Source organism: Engystomops pustulosus, chromosome 6, assembly GCF_040894005.1.
Source record: "Engystomops pustulosus chromosome 6, aEngPut4.maternal, whole genome shotgun sequence".
Lineage (NCBI taxonomy): Eukaryota > Metazoa > Chordata > Amphibia > Anura > Leptodactylidae > Engystomops > Engystomops pustulosus.
This window is the reverse complement of record NC_092416.1, coordinates 17,607,629-17,624,809: the sequence shown is the minus strand read 5'-3', so window position 1 is coordinate 17,624,809 and position 17,181 is coordinate 17,607,629. Positions and strand designations below refer to the sequence as shown.

Genomic DNA, 17,181 nt, shown 5'->3' with positions numbered 1-17,181 from the left:
CAGGAGTCCATAATATCCGGTGCATCCAAGACTCGTCTAACGGCACCACCTTCATATCACTATACATAGGTCTCCGAGTGGAAGTGAATTCCTAAGCCCCTCCATTAGGATTTACCAGGAAGTACAGACAAGTCGTACATGAATGACTCTACATATCAAAGGTAAAGTTCAGAGAAATCCCCTAAGAACCCGGGCGGAACCAGAAGCATCTCCAGTCCCCTGGCTGCACCAACTATGTGTATGTCACAGCCGCAGAGCATATCCGATACCTGTACTATGCTACATGGAGCACGGAGAAAGCTGTACCACAGCCAGCACATACATATCTTCCATCAGCTACCAGACTTAGATATTTAACCCCATAATGTAACAATAAATATAATTACTATAATACTGCCCCCTATGTACAAGAGTATAACTACTATAATACTGCCCCCTATGTACAAGAATATAACTACTATAATACTGCCCCCTATGTACATGAATATAACTACTATAATACTGCCCCCTATGTACAGGAATATAACTAGTATAATACTGCCCCTATGTACAAGATTATAACTACTATAATACTGCCCCCTATGTACAGGAATATAACTAGTATAATACTGCCCCTATGTACAAGAATATAACTACTATAATACTGCCCCCTATGTACAAGAATATAACTACTATAATACTGCCCCCTATGTACAAGAATATAACTACTATAATACTGCCCCCTATGTACAAGAATATAACTACTATAATACTGCCCCCTATGTACAGGAATATAACTACTATAATACTGCTCCCTATGTACAAGAATATAACTACTATAATACTGCCCCCTATGTACAGGAATATAACTACTATAATACTGCTCCCTATGTACAAGAATATAACTACTATAATACTGCCCCTATGTACAAGAATATAACTACTATAATACTGCCCCCTATGTACAAGAATATAACTACTATAATACTGCCCCCTATGTACAAGAATATAACTACTATAATACTGCCCCCTATGTACATGAATATAACTACTATAATACTGCCCCCTATGTACAAGAATATAACTACTATAATACTGCCCCCTATGTACATGAATATAACTACTATAATACTGCCCCCTATGTACAGGAATATAACTAGTATAATACTGCCCCTATGTACAAGATTATAACTACTATAATACTGCCCCCTATGTACAGGAATATAACTAGTATAATACTGCCCCTATGTACAAGAATATAACTACTATAATACTGCCCCCTATGTACAAGAATATAACTACTATAATACTGCCCCCTATGTACAAGAATATAACTACTATAATACTGCCCCCTATGTACAAGAATATAACTACTATAATACTGCCCCCTATGTACAGGAATATAACTACTATAATACTGCTCCCTATGTACAAGAATATAACTACTATAATACTGCCCCCTATGTACAGGAATATAACTACTATAATACTGCTCCCTATGTACAAGAATATAACTACTATAATACTGCCCCTATGTACAAGAATATAACTACTATAATACTGCCCCCTATGTACAAGAATATAACTACTATAATACTGCCCCCTATGTACAAGAATATAACTACTATAATACTGCCCCCTATGTACAGGAATATAACTACTATAATACTGCTCCCTATGTACAAGAATATAACTACTATAATACTGCCCCCTATGTACAGGAATATAACTACTATAATACTGCTCCCTATGTACAAGAATATAACTACTATAATACTGCCCCTATGTACAAGAATATAACTACTATAATACTGCCCCCTATGTACAGGAATATAACTACTATAATACTGTCCCCTATGTACAGGAATATAACTACTATAATACTGCCCCCTATGTACAAGAATATAACTACTATAATACTGCCCCCTATGTACAAGAATATAACTACTATAATACTGCCCCCTATGTACAAGAATATAACTACTATAATACTGCTCCCTATGTACAAGAATATAACTACTATAATACTGCCCCCTATGTACAAGAATATAACTACTATAATACTGCCCCCTATGTACAGGAATATAACTACTATAATACTGCCCCCTATGTACAAAAATATAACTACTATAATACCGCCCCCTATGTACAGGGATATAACTACTATAATACCGCCCCCTATGTACAGGGATATAACTACTATAATACTGCCCCCTATGTACAAGAATATAACTACTATAATACTGCCCCCTATGTACAAGAATATAACTACTATAATACTGCCCCCTATGTACAGGAATATAACTACTACAATACTGTCCCCTATGTACAAGAATATAACTACTATAATACTGCCCCCTATGTACAAGAATATAACTACTATAATACTGCCCCCTATGTACAGGAATATAACTACTATAATACTGCCCCCTATGTACAGGAATATAACTACTATAATACTGCCCCCTATGTACAGGAATATAACTACTATAATACTGCCCCCTATGTACAGGAATATAACTACTATAATACTGTCCCCTATGTACAGGAATATAACTACTATAATACTGCCCCCTATGTACAAGAATATAACTACTATAATACTGCCCCCTATGTACAAGAATATAACTACTATAATACTGCCCCCTATGTACAAGAATATAACTACTATAATACTGCTCCCTATGTACAAGAATATAACTACTATAATACTGCCCCCTATGTACAAGAATATAACTACTATAATACTGCCCCCTATGTACAGGAATATAACTACTATAATACTGCCCCCTATGTACAAAAATATAACTACTATAATACTGCCCCCTATGTACAGGGATATAACTACTATAATACCGCCCCCTATGTACAGGGATATAACTACTATAATACTGCCCCCTATGTACAAGAATATAACTACTATAATACTGCCCCCTATGTACAAGAATATAACTACTATAATACTGCCCCCTATGTACAGGAATATAACTACTACAATACTGTCCCCTATGTACAAGAATATAACTACTATAATACTGCCCCCTATGTACAAGAATATAACTACTATAATACTGCCCCCTATGTACAGGAATATAACTACTATAATACTGCCCCCTATGTACAGGAATATAACTACTATAATACTGCCCCCTATGTACAGGAATATAACTACTATAATACTGCCCCCTATGTACAGGAATATAACTACTATAATACTGCCCCCTATGTACAGGAATATAACTACTATAATACTGCCCCCTATGTACAGGAATATAACTACTATAATACTGCCCCCCATGTACAGGAATATAACTACTATAATACTGTCCCCTATGTACAAGAATATAACTACTATAATACTGCCCCCTATGTACAAGAATATAACTACTATAATACTGCCCCCTATGTACAAGAATATAACTACTATAATACTGCCCCCTATGTACAGGAATATAACTACTATAATACTGTCCCCTATGTACAAGAATGTAACTGCTATAACACTGCCCCCTGTGTACAGGAATATAACGACTATAATACTGCCCCCTGTGTACAAAAATGTTGCCACATTTCTCTACCACAATAAGCTTGGACATCATTTTTTTTTTTTTTTTTTTAAAGTAAAGCTTAAATATGTGCCCTGGAAAATAACTACTACTTACATGAGACTATATTTCTGGAACTGTAGCATCCAGAAACATAGTTCTGGTGTCATTTTAAAGGGTATAATTTCCCCTACAATATCACACAAGAATTGTATAACAGTTGGGAGAGTGATTATCACATATAACACTCACTTCCAACCAGTGAATATCTCCGATTCTGTAGCATCTAGAAACACAATCCTTGTGCAACATTAAATGGCAGTTTCTTCGCTTTAAAATGACACCAGAAGTTACGGTTGATTGAAGTCTGTCAACTGAAGGCAGAATAGTGAAAGGAGGAGGAGGTGTGAGTTGAAAGATACAATGAGCTACGTGGGCAAGAAGGGTTCACGTAAGGTGTGTGCCAATGTTGGACTTGAGAGGCTCCAATGATTCACAAGAAATTCATCATGGAATTCAGGATTCGCAGTTATGATGACGATGAGATATTTATATTTTTATTTTTGTTTAAAAATAAATGCTATTTTGGTTTGTTGGAAAAAAAAAAAAAAAAAAAAAAAAAAAAAAAAAAAAAAAAACCCATAAGACCATCCTCTGAAAATAAGCCCCAACCCAGATAGAATAGAAACACGCGGCACTTACAGTCAAAGTAGATTTTTTTTTTTTTCCAGTTTTTGAAACAAGGGAATCAAACAAACCTCACAATTAATATAATTCCTCCTCTTTCTGAAATGTAATAAAAACTAATTTTCATGTAAAATAAAGTTTTTACGAAAACATTAAAAAGGAAACCTACGATTTGATGCATTATGAAGTAAACACACCCTGAAAACTTTGTAACTACACTAATGCAGAAACATATCTTGTTTAATCCCTGAACCGAGTGGTTTTACTGGGGAAAAAAAAAACAAAAAAAAACAATTAACATTCAGGACATTGGGAAAGCTGGATTGCACAAGTTACACGGAACTTGTATTACACACGAGGACAGCACTAATCAACTGGATGACTCATACACAGCAGCTGAGGGATGGTGCCGTGATTGATTACTTCTGCCTTCAGGTACAACCCTGGGATTACATCATCCTCTCCTGCAGTGCATAACTTATGTGCTAGGAGAAGCGCTGAACTTGTTATAATTGTTTTTTCAGCAAAACCACTCAGCACAGGGATTAAACAAGATATGTTTCTGCATCAGTGTAGCTACAGCAGTCTCAAGGTACGTTTGCTTCATAATGCATCAAATCAAATGGTAGGTTTCCTTTCACATCACCTTAAAGTAGGGACACACGGCTGGGACACCTGTATTGCCAGCCTGATACTACTCAATGTGATGCCATTTTGGGAGGGTCTTAATGCAAATACTTGTTCACGCAGGATTTTATACGTAACTTGCTTCTTGTCATTTATTATCTGAAAATGATTTAAAAAAAAAACATAAGAATAAAAAGAGTTGAAAAGAACAAAGGAGCGTCATGTGACTATGGTGTCCTATAAGGGACATGCTTATTCTCCTACAGGTATACACAGCAGTCGGCCAAACACTACATGTACAGCACTAAACTCATGAATACACCAGACTCATAGGTATGATAGATATGTATTACCTTATCACTGCTTATATCCTGCAGCCGGACGGATGCATGGTCCATATTTACACTGGCTCTATGGTCAGTATCAGTGTATATGTACATGAAAGCTATATTCATGGTGGAAACCATCAGCAAGCTGCCACTGCCTGATCTCATTGCCTTAGAGGACTCTATTCAACTCAAAAGGGACGGAAGGTCAAGAGACTATGGGTAATCATGACGAGGCCTCTGCTTGCCTACAGTCTCCATCGATAATTTCCAAGCCTTTAAAAGGAAATCTACCACCAAAATCCATTGTGATAAACCAGAGACACTTCCTCATAGATCCAGGCACCGGGACTGTGGTAATCTTATATCTGTTGTTATCCATGGAATCCTTCTTTGTAAAATCAACTTTTTAAATTATGTTGATAAGCCCAAAGGGCTCCTGGGGGTGTTACCAGAGCCCCTCTGTGCTGTTACTTCATAGGCTGTAACAATGTGCAGGAGCACTTCCCCACTTTGCCTCCTGTAATCTTGCACAGTGGGAGGGGGAAGCACTTCTGCACAGTGTAACAGCCTGTGAAGGCCAGAGCACTTCAGGCTCATTAGCATAATCGAAAAATGTTGATTTTAGAAGGAAGGAGGCCATGAATAACAGATATAAGAAGAGTCACGATACATAAATAAAAAAATTTTATTAGTCTATTAATACAAACCAAATCTAAAAATTCCACATAAAACTTTTACTGTTGTTTACACTTATTACACTTACAGATAGTCCCATTCGGAGCCCGTCCTGCACCTCCTGCTCTACACATCTTTGGTAACAGCCAACGGGATAATAATCGACTATTTCTAAATGGTAAATGAAACAATGTATAAACTAAAAAAATAGAGTAAAATGATTTGTTTCTGGAAGACGCAATATGGCCGAGCACACAGGAGTCATCGAGAGTTCCCTACGACGGATAAAACCGGGAGAAGTCTCAAGTCTTATCTTCTACCCAAGACAGGGGGTTGCCCCTTACCGGGAGCGATGGTCAACCAGAGACTACGGGGCCAAGAGTGACAATAAGAGGGGCATCACTCCGGCCTGACCTTCCCTCCGTCCTTAAGGGACCCCTAGTCTGATGATCGGTAGAGTCCCCAATGGTTGAACCCAACCCATTCGCTTTGTACCCCCCCCCCCCCCTCATCCTGTGGAGATCAGATAAGTGACCAATAATTTCCGGCCTATCACTAGAAGTCCACAACCTTCAGCTTTCGCGTTTCAGCCTCACTCAGAGGTTCCTGCGCCAGAAGCTTATGGTGCAGTTTATGGTGTTTGCCGATGCCCAGCTTGGGTAGACCACGATTCAGACCCTCTAACAATACGCAAGCCTTGCACAGTCCCTGGCTAGAGATGTAGCCGCAACGCATACACGTTCCCTGCACGGGCATCCGGACGTCTTCCTTCACCGAGAGGTTTTCCCCGGAATGGATGATGTCCATGATGGCGCTGGGTCGCAAGGCCTCCAGATCCTTCAGGAAGGCGCGGGCGTGACCCCGATAGGCGTTAGGGGAGTAGATGCACTCGGTGGAGAAATAGTCCAGCTTCTTGAAATAGGCGTAAAGCACAATCTCCTTCTCGTAAGCGTATTTCAGAGGCTTACACCGCGGGATGGCGCCTTCGCTGCCCGTGGTTATCGCTGTGCAACGACGTAACCGAGCGATGTCCCCTCGAAGGAAATTCATCAGGACGGTTTCCGCGATGTCATCTGCGTTATGACCTGCGAGGAAAAGAACAAAGATCAATGAAGATAAAGAGGACCGTGTAATCCTAAAGAGGTTCTTCCATAAAACAAGTTCGGCCCTACGAACAGGATAAGGCCTAAGTTGCTGATCGGTGGGGGTCTCAGTGATGAGACCCCCAACAGATCATGAGAATTAGGTGTCCAAAGGGGTCCTGGGTACCTCCGTTGGACTCCTTGTCGCTCCCCGAGATTAAAAGAGCAGATGGCCGTTCTGCTCCATTCATCTCTATGGAGCTGATGGAGATCGGCGGGCGCCATGTACTGGGAAGCCGGAAAAATTGCCAAATGCAGTGGCGAAAAAACCACTTGTGCTCCATTTTCTTGTGGGTTCAGTTTTTACGGCTTTCATTGTGCCCTTAAAATGACACTTCCCCTTTTGTTCTTTGGTTCGGTGCAATTACGGGAATCCACAATTTATATAGGTTTTTAAAAAAAAAAAAAAAAAGTTGCAAAATAAAAATGTTCTGACGCTAATATCTTTTTCATACCTTGGCGTATGAAGCTTGTGCAAGGTGTCACTTTTTGAAGGATGTGGGGACGTTTACATTGATATCATTTGTGGTTCTGTACAAATCTTTTGATCAACTTTTATGAGTTGCAAAATGTCAAAAAAGTAGCATTTACAGTTTCGGTACGGGGTGGTGCGCTGACAAATAACGACTTTTGGGAGGTGGCAATGCCTAATATGTTTATGATTTTATTTGTTTTTAGATCAGTTTTTTTTTTTTTTTTTAAACTTAACCCTCGGGAGTCTGATTATTCCTACAATATACGGCCAAATGACAGTATAATAGAATATGGTGGATTTGCTGTTACTCCGTTACAATGTGCCACTGGCACTCAAGAAGTACTATAGGTATAGAAGCTGAGCCTTCAGGTTATCGTGTACTGCTAGACTGTGCGCCATTATGATGTCAAACGCTTTGTGAGCTGTTCCCAGAGAAAAGACTCATATTGAAAGTTCAACTTTTCATCAAAACTGACTGTCTGAGGCAATTCCTCTGTGCTTTCCTATTTCATGATCTGACAGCGCCCCCCTTGGGCTGTTTTTGGTTTTGCAGCTCAGCGAGAATGTGCAATATTACACATAACCCAAAGACAGTCTCCGTTTCTGAAAGCATGCAACAAGGTTTTTTTTTTTTTTTTTTGAATCCTGGAAAACGCTTTAACAATTTTTTGTATACACGGTATATGTGTAGTAGCATGGCGGTAATCGTACTGACCCGTTGGATAAGTTTAACATATTACTTAGGTTATATGGTGAATACCAAAAAAAAAATAAAAGTAAAAAAATAATTATAGAATTGATGTTTTTTCTACAACGTTCCAAACAAAAAAAAAAAAAAAAAAAAAACAAACACACATTTTGAGTACCATATTTTTCGGACTATAAGGCGCACCGGATTATAAGGCGCACCATCAATAAATGCCTGCTAAAACGCCTAGGTCCATATATAAGGCGCATCTGATTATAAGGCGCACCTGATTATAAGAATGAATGACCAGCAGGTGGCAGACCTGTGCACAGTACAAGGCAGCTGTTGTCTGTAAGTACGGTTCATATATAAGGCGCACTGGACTATAAGGCGCACCTTTGATTTATGAGAAAATCAAAAAGGATTTTTTCTGCGCCTTATAGTCCAAAAAATACAGTAATAGGACATAAGCAACCAAAAATAGTACATCTCATCCTGCAAATAATAAGCCCTCACAGGGGATTAACCCCTTAACGCTCAGCGTCCGATATATCGGACGCTGAGCTCAATGACTTAGCGCTCAGCGTCCGATATATCGGACGCTGAGCCCATGCCGGTTCAGCTCAAGATCTGAGCCGAACCGGCATCGGGAAACACGGGGTGCCGGCTGTAACTAATAGCCGGCACCCCAGTGTAACACCCGCGATCGGAGTTGACTCCGATCGCGGGTGCTTAACCCGTTAAATGCCGCGGTCAGCGCGACCGCGGCATCTAACATGCCTCTGGGGGGTCTTTCCCCCACGATCGGCCCCCCCGAACCGTTTTCGGGGGGCGCCGATCGTTGCTATAGTAACTCTGGGGTCCGATCTGGACCCCAGAGTTACTTGCTAGAATTGCCAGTAAGATGGCGTCTGTGACGTCATCTTACTGGCACAGTGCCAGCCTATGCAAGTGTATAGGCTGACACTGATAATACTCTGCAATACATCAGTATTGCAGAATATTATCATGAAGAAGCAATCAGAAGATTGCTTCTTCATGTCCCATGGTATAAAAGTGAAAAAGTAAAAAAAAAAATGTTATTCAATAAAAAAATAAAGTAATAAATCACTAAAAATGCCCCAAACCCCCAAAACATATAAAGAGACATATAACTAAAAAAAAAGTCTAAATCATAACACAAACCCCACATATATAGTATCACCGCGTCCGTAACAACCCGTAGAATAAAAGTAAATCATTATTGAACCCCCACGATAAACGCCGTAAAAAAAAACTGCTATAAACCTTCCAAAAATTATGATTTTTAGCTATTCAATCCCACAAAAAATGCTATAAAATGCGATCAAAAAACCATGTGTACTCCGACATGATACTGGTGCAAATTACAACATGTCCCGCAAAAAATAAGCCATCAACCAGCTCCGTAGCCAAAAAAGTAACAATGTTATGCCACTTGGAAGACGGCAATACATAAATGATAGATTTTTCCCCACATTAGGGTTTTGTTTGACAAATTTAGTAAAACGTAAGAAAATATATTCAAGTCTGGTATCCCCGTAATCGTATCAACCCATAGAATAAAGATAACAGGATTATTAGTCTATACGGTGAACACCAAAAAAAAAAAAAGAGTAAAAAATCCAGTACAGAATTGATGCTTTTCTACTCCTGCCCTCAAAAAAAGTTCCTAAATTTTCAACAATAGGTGATACCAACCCCAAAATGGTAACAATGGAAAAAGCATCTCATCGCGCAAAAAAAATGGCATCACATGGCCCCAATAACGCAAAAGCGAAAATTTTATAGCCTTCAAAAGAGGCCAATGAGGAAACTAAAATCCTGGCAGCTGCAGGGCCCTCCTTCCCTTCTGCGCCTCACTGTGCCCCCATAACACAAGTCACAGCCACATGTGGGGGGTCTTTGTACTCAGGAGAAATTGCAGAACAAATTGTATGGTGGGTTTTCTCTTTTTATATTTTGGAAATGTGTAAATTTTAGGGCTAAATGAACGTATAAGGGAACAATTTGACCATTCTAAATTTCACCTCCATTTTGATTCAATTACTATGAAGATCTCAAGGGGTTAACAATCTTCGTAAAAGCTGTTTCTGATAGCTTGAGGGGTGCAGATTTGAAAATGGGTAGATTATATAGGGGGTTTTGATGCTAAATATGTAAAATTTCATTCCAAACTGTATTTATCCCCAAAATAGTCAATTCTGAAAATCCGGAAAAGCGATATTCTATTTGTAGGCCGCGTGACATCAAAATAAATTATCCAGACATTTCAGAAATTATGAAAATGTAAAGTAGACAAATGGGAAATGTTATTCAGCAACTTATTTAGGTGGTAAATCTATCTGCCTGAAAACGCAATGATTTTGAATTTCGAAAATGGCAAATTTTTCAAAAAATTTATCATATTTTCTTTTTTTTTGTAAATAAACGCAAAACTTATCAGCCAAAATTTACCACTAAAATGAAGTACAACATGTGGGGAAAAAACAATCTCAGAATCGTTTTGATAAGTAACAGTGTTCAAAAGTTATAACCATATAAAGCGACGCAGGTCAGAATCCAAAAAAATCGGGCTGAGCCTTAACCTGCAAAATGGCTGCGTCCTTAAGGGGTTAACGGGGGGGGGGGGGGGGGTTTGCGACTTGAACAAACTATAAACACTAAATTCTATAGAACAAAAAAGTCTGGATGTCCCTCCTTCTCCTCGCTGTGCACCAGTAACGGCCACATGTCGGGGGTCTCCGTACTATGGAGAAATTGTAGAACAAATTGTACGGTGGGCATTCTTAATTTCACCTCCATTTTGATTTAATTACCATGAAGATCAAGGGGTTAACGACCCTCCTAAAAGCTGTTTCGGATAGCTTGAGGGGGGCAGATTAGAAAACGAGTTGATATATTGGGGGTTTCTAATATTATATATTACAAATTTCATTAAAAACAGTAATGATCCCCAAAATAGTCAACTCTGAAATCTCCTCGAGAATACGGAAAAAAACGATTTGTTCGATTTGTAAGCGGCTGAGGCTTAGAGGACGTCTACCACCAGGATGAAGAAATGTATGCAAATGAGCCTGAGGGGCTCCAGGCTCCATTAACACCAATGGAACCTGAAGCCCCTCAGGCTTATTTACATAAAGTCCTTCCTCCTGGTGGAAGACGTCCTTTAAGCTCTAAACTGGCTGCGTCCTGAAGGGGTTAATGGACTTGTGACGTGACGCAGCATTTTGAGGGAGTCTAATGTACTGGAGGGTCACTGTGTGCAGCTCGTAGAGGAAGTCTTATCTATAGAGACATCCTACTCTACATCTAACGTTTGTCGTAGTCTCACCCCGTGTGTGCCAAACCGGAGGCCTCATCTACATAGACTGTGGGTGCACAGGTTTGGACCTCTGCTCGTTTCCCTTCTATGGGACTTGGAATAGATCAGTAGGGAAGCACCAGAGCCCCATGGATGTAACGGCTTTAACCTGTGTATGAAGAGTCTAAAGAGATTCCTACTAACCTGTGCATATCTTGTTGACCCCCAGCATCATGGCGCCACGGTCTAGGGCCTGCCTTCTGAACACCCCGCAGAAGGTACAATTGTTCTTGAGCCCCACTTGCTTGACGATCTGATCCATGGTCCACCCGTAGAGCTCCTGGTAAGACACAATCTTCAAGGGCAGCTCGTACTGCTGCTGGTTCCTCTTCACCGTCTCCAAGGAATCATCTCTGTATCCAGAGATTCCTTCATCCACCGAGATCAGGATGAGGTCCAAGTCATAGTTATAGCGTTCATTCAGGACCTTTAAGACGTGAGCGAGGACCGTGGAGTCTTTACCACCCGAAGCTCCAATACCAACCTTCTCGCCAGGCTGGAAGAGCTTAGCGGATACTATGGTATGGTGGACCTCCTCCTCGAAAGCCTGGAAGAAGCACTCCTTACACACCGAGTGACCAGTCTTGGGTCTCCGCAAGGCCGCCCTTTTGGTCTCACAACCAGTGCAATTCACAGGCATCTAGTAGAGAAGGAAGCACATCAGGATATTTCACCTACAACCACAACAACTACTCAACATCATCTCATATAGGTTCTGGGTGACCACCTCGTGCCGGATGTAGCAGCCCAAACCCGGATCAGCAAAAACAGAATAAATGGGCTGGTAGATTCGTCCAACACGGGGAACAAGTTCACCAGCCCAAAGCCAGGTCTGTACAACAGCCGATAAATAAATTGGTGGTCTACAACATTCAAAAGTAATGAAATAAGGAAAAGCTGAGAACACACAGACTCAAAATGGCTCTATATACAAACTTCTAAGCCGAAGCTCCGGGCGGACCTCCACAGCCCAGGGGCCGAGCTCTGGACTCCCACCTAATGCAGTCATATAATGGGTCGGACCACCAGTGATATTACATTTTTATTACCCTGAGTACAGGGTCCTTTAACATAGGTTAAAGGACCAAAAAATTATAATAATGAGGTCATATAGATGGACACCCCTGTAAAAAACATCAATATGGTCCAATGGGGCTGTTGATGTCTTATGATAGAGCCCACTCTGGAGTTTTAGACAGGAGTGTAATAGTCTGCTTTGCTTAGACCAAGGTAATGTTGACTTGATGGTTCTGTAAGGAGCCTCCATCACAGAACCTAACAAGACAAAAAGCAGCAGCCCAAAAAGTTGCAACTTCCATGCTGGATGTGGATCACATTCATGGCAAAGTCATTCAAGAATTTTATACTTGGAGGTACTGGAAGTTTTGTACAAGTCTTCTCTATGTTCATGAATGGAGGAGAGGCCTTGGCCTGTGAGTCTACGGCAATGAACCATGAACTGGCCATGAATATGAAGGGACCGCCCCACTGGCCACGAAGATGAAGGGACCGCCCCACTGGCCACGAAGATGAAGGGACCGCCCCACTGGCCACGAAGATGAAGGGACCGCCCCACTGGCCACGAAGATGAAGGGACCGCCCCAATGGCCACGAAGATGAAGGGACCGCCCCACTGGCCACGAAGATGAAGGAACCGCCCCACTGGCCACGAATATGAAGGAACCGCTCCACTGGCCACGAATATGAAGGAACCGCCCCACTGGCCACGAATATGAAGGAACCGCCCCACTGGCCACGAATATGAAGGAACCGCCCCACTGGCCACGAATATGAAGGAACCGCCCCACTGGCCACGAATATGAAGGAACCGCCCCACTGGCCACGAATATGAAGGAACCCCCCCGCTGGCCACGGATATGAAGGAACCCCCCCCCCCCCCACACGAATATGAAGGAACCCCCCCCGCTGGCCACGGATATGAAGGAACCCCCCCCCCCCACTGGCCACGAATATGAAGGAACCCCCCCACTGGCCACGAATAGGAGCCATAAGCACGACCTTCCAGAGTTGGGCAGGATACTCGCTCATCTAGTCCCCCCAGATGAAGGAAGATGATGAACATTAAACCAGGAACCAAAATTCAGCACGATATTAACTTTATTAACTTTTTGTAGAAGCAAATGGAGCAGGACCAGTAGGTGAGGGTGAAGCGACTGACAATGTGTAGGTATGTCCTTACTATCATAACAAGGTGTCAAGGGGTTCTGGGCAGAGGTAGGACAGGAATAAGAGATCAGTACGGGTCGAGGATCAACGCTGGCCAGAGAATGGTAAAGAACCAGAGGGAACAGTAGTAAAGGGGCCCAGACCCCCCAGACGCACGTCTCTGGCCGCTCCGCTCTTCAACAGTCTGAACATCTGAGGGTGATTGGTAGAGAAATGTGTCTCGAGTGCCAAGTCCCGCACACTCTGGCTCCGCTCTCCGGACAATACTAAGGAGTGGCAGACCTCACAGAACATGTGCACGCTGCCCAGAAGACGCTCCCGTAAAGCCAGGCGATAAGCAGAAGACCTGGTACCACTATGATTAGGTTTGTCTTTTGGAGAACTGGAGGTGGTAGATGGTCCGGACGAGGTGGCTGGAGCCATGGTGGCTTGACGTTTGGGCTCAACTTCATCTTCACCTGAAGAAGAAGAGTGGGAAACACCTGGTCTTTTCGTGGCTGCACGGGAGTGGAGGATTCCGCCTCCATCAACATATTCGGAAGACAGAGCAGCAGACGTCATGTTGGGGCCACTATACCCTGACGCCTTAGCTTGCTCGAAGACCTCTTGTCTGGTCATGCCATGCCGCCTTTCCAGGTGAGTAAAGAGACAGGTGGTGCCAACCTTGCCCGGATTAATCCCCCTTCGGACTTGGGCTCGGCAAAGCTTGCAGGTGACCACAAGCTCACGTTGTATGTTGGATGATCCCCCAGGAACACCAAAGAAGCACCAGGCAGGAGACCCAAAGGCATAAGGACCTGCAGTCACTCGCTCATTGTCCACTATAGGTGTAATGGGGAGGGAATGACCCTCCTCTGAAGGATGGCTCCCACCTACACCACACGGAGGAGGGGGAGACTCGGGCTGGAACTCTATCGTAATTTCCGCACTCGAGTTGCTACCAGTCTGAGTGGTGTCAGCAAATCCATCCGCCAATGGAAGCAGAGACATGGCGGGAGCCTAGAGTAGCACCTAGAGAACGGGCACAGCTGTTATTGGCAGGATCTCTGGCAGCGCTGAGAAGATTAGCTTTGCAGGTTATTCACAAGATCTCCGAGACCTCGGTCCCAAAAGCTTCTACAGCCGCAAATAAGAGCCTTGATGGATCTCCTGACAGCACGGACCTTGTCCCCGCTGTGAGGAAGAGGTTTTCATCCTGTAATAAAACCAACAAGATCTTCAGTGCCTCCTCCTGCTACTTAGAGGTGTTGCTCTAGGAAAAGCAGTCAAGGTCCCTGCTCCTACGGTCCCAGTCCATGCTGGAGACTCCGGTTTATAACCACGGTCATCATGACATTGCCCCACATAGGAAATTATTTGCCAGTTTTAGAAGTGATCTCAGGAGGACATTTGGTCCTCTCTTCCCCAGTCTGACCCTTACAAGGGCCTGTGACTGTATGAGGGTCTGACCGCTGGAATCCTGAAAGGGGTTGGCCACTCTTTGACATAAGTCGCTCATGTGCGTTTTAACGGCCTTGTAGAGAATGCCTGAATGTAGATCAAGTGATTCGGCAGCCTCGATACTTACTTTTGTGCTGTGTGCAGACTCTACGTAATTCTTTGTTTACATGTCTGAGCTCTGCTGAATAGGAGGAGCTGTAATAGGATAGTTATGACTCATCCTGTGCCTTCCCCTCATCCTGTCTCTCTCAGTGAGAGAGAGGAAACTATATATATGTAGGAGGGCATCGTGGTGAGAACAGGGAAAGGCTGAGGCAAAGACACAGGAACATATACAGGCCGAGACATGTCTAATGGAAGAGATTTAGTGAAAAGTGCCCCAAATAATTTAAAGAGTGTGTCCAAAAGACCAGAGACCTTTCTACAAACCCAAATTTTGGATATTTATGATGGTGGGTGTTGTTGTTTAAGGGAGTACAATAGACTCTCTGTACCACTTGGTTTGACCTTGTTTTATTCTATTTACCATCCAGGGGACACGGATGTTGTGTCCCCCTTCAAATCCAACAAGCCCGGCCCTTTGTTCCACTAATATATGAGACATGGGCCCCCATATGCAGCCGATCATTTACACCGCCTTACACCTAGTATACTATATGACTGATCTATGTTACAGGCCTGGAGTCTGAGGCTGCACCGCTGGGACCTACGACGGCTGTGCCGTGTAGCCATGGGGGCGATGCATGACTGCGAATCACACTAGGTAGGTAGTATTATGGTGACTGCTGTCCTGGCGGCCATTGTAGCATCTCAGATGTCTACTAGAGACGGTCATGGACAACTAGAAGTGTTACTGATGAGCTTCTCTCTGCCCATCCCCAAAACTCTGACAGCAAATTGCAGGAAGTGGACTTCCCCTTTAAATACCCTATATAAGGCTGATCAACTACATATGTAAGTGCCCCATATGTGACAACACCACCCAAATATAGGTGAATACCCCCTATGCCCCTCCATATTGCCTCCTCACCTTTCTGGTCTCCTCTCCAGGCGTTTCTATCCACACAGCTCTCACCCAGCACGTTTATTCCGCGATTCAGCCCTAAATCCCTTCTAAAACTACAACTCCCAACATGCACCGCAAATTCCTCAGCACTCAGCTGCGCGCAGCGGAATGCCGGGAAATGTAGTTCTTCTAACGTTCTGTTCCGACTATTGACGCGGAAGATGTGACGTCACGATCAAGTGACTAGCCAAACACCGACGTGGACATTTTCTCGGAGATCAACGTGACGAAGTAATTGCTACAGGCTCACGCAAAATGGCTTCCGATGTGGAGACATATGTTAAGAAAACAAATATTTGTTTAAATTATCATGTAATATGACTAATTAATGAAATATTTATGTCAATTATTAATTAGTATTCGAAATTATAGAAACCACACGCAGTGTGATATCAAGGGTGTGATTCCGGTTTTTGGACACCAGAGAGCAGTATGAGACCAAAACAAAATAATTGGCCTTAACTTTGCTTTTTTTTATTCAAAATTTTTACAATTTCACATCATTCGGTTTTCTCTGCCAACATTCCTACGAGTTTAAGAAGGGCAGAAGGGATTTCATTGTAACAAACCCGCAGCTGTGAGATGTATTAGATCCGGCTGCGTTTTAATTGCTCATGTTCCCATTTATCGACAGCAAGCGGAGATATTGAAAATGAGAAATGGAAATGTAAAGTCTCATGGAGGGTTGTAATACGGTCATACAAAGTCTGTTGGGGTAATAGGAGACCTGTAAGGGGGGTGATCGCCCTAAACTACTGCGACTGCACCAAGTCCTTGTCTGAACTGTGCCTTATTATAATGCGGATTGGAGCTTTCCTGGAGAGATGCGCTGTGATCCCAGGTGTATCTCATAACCTCTGCTTGCTTTCAGGTGACGGAGGGGCCCAGATGCTGGCGCCATGTCCCAACCTCAGCTCTATCTGTATCCAAATGGAGCGGAGAGATGATACCGGGATGGG

The 17,181-nt window shown here is 42.6% G+C and overlaps 1 protein-coding gene across 2 annotated transcripts; it reads right to left on the bottom strand.

Moving 5' to 3' along the window:
- Positions 1-5,836: 5,836 nt before the first annotated feature.
- CTU1 (cytosolic thiouridylase subunit 1) lies at positions 5,837-16,397 on the bottom strand. 2 transcript variants are annotated; one of them, XM_072155058.1, is made up of 3 exons: positions 16,187-16,363; positions 11,674-12,169; positions 5,837-6,927 (listed from the first exon to the last, which is right to left on the bottom strand). In XM_072155058.1, the coding sequence occupies exons 2-3, from the start codon at positions 12,167-12,169 to the stop codon at positions 6,398-6,400; spliced, it is 1,026 nt and encodes a 341-aa protein (XP_072011159.1). In that variant the 5' UTR covers positions 16,187-16,363; the 3' UTR covers positions 5,837-6,397. The 2 variants fall into 2 exon arrangements, with proteins under 2 accessions (XP_072011159.1, XP_072011160.1); XM_072155059.1 differs by lacking the exons at positions 5,837-6,927; positions 11,674-12,169 and adding an exon at positions 13,542-14,911 and having other exon boundaries at positions 16,187-16,397.
- Between the last annotated feature and the right edge of the window lie 784 nt (positions 16,398-17,181).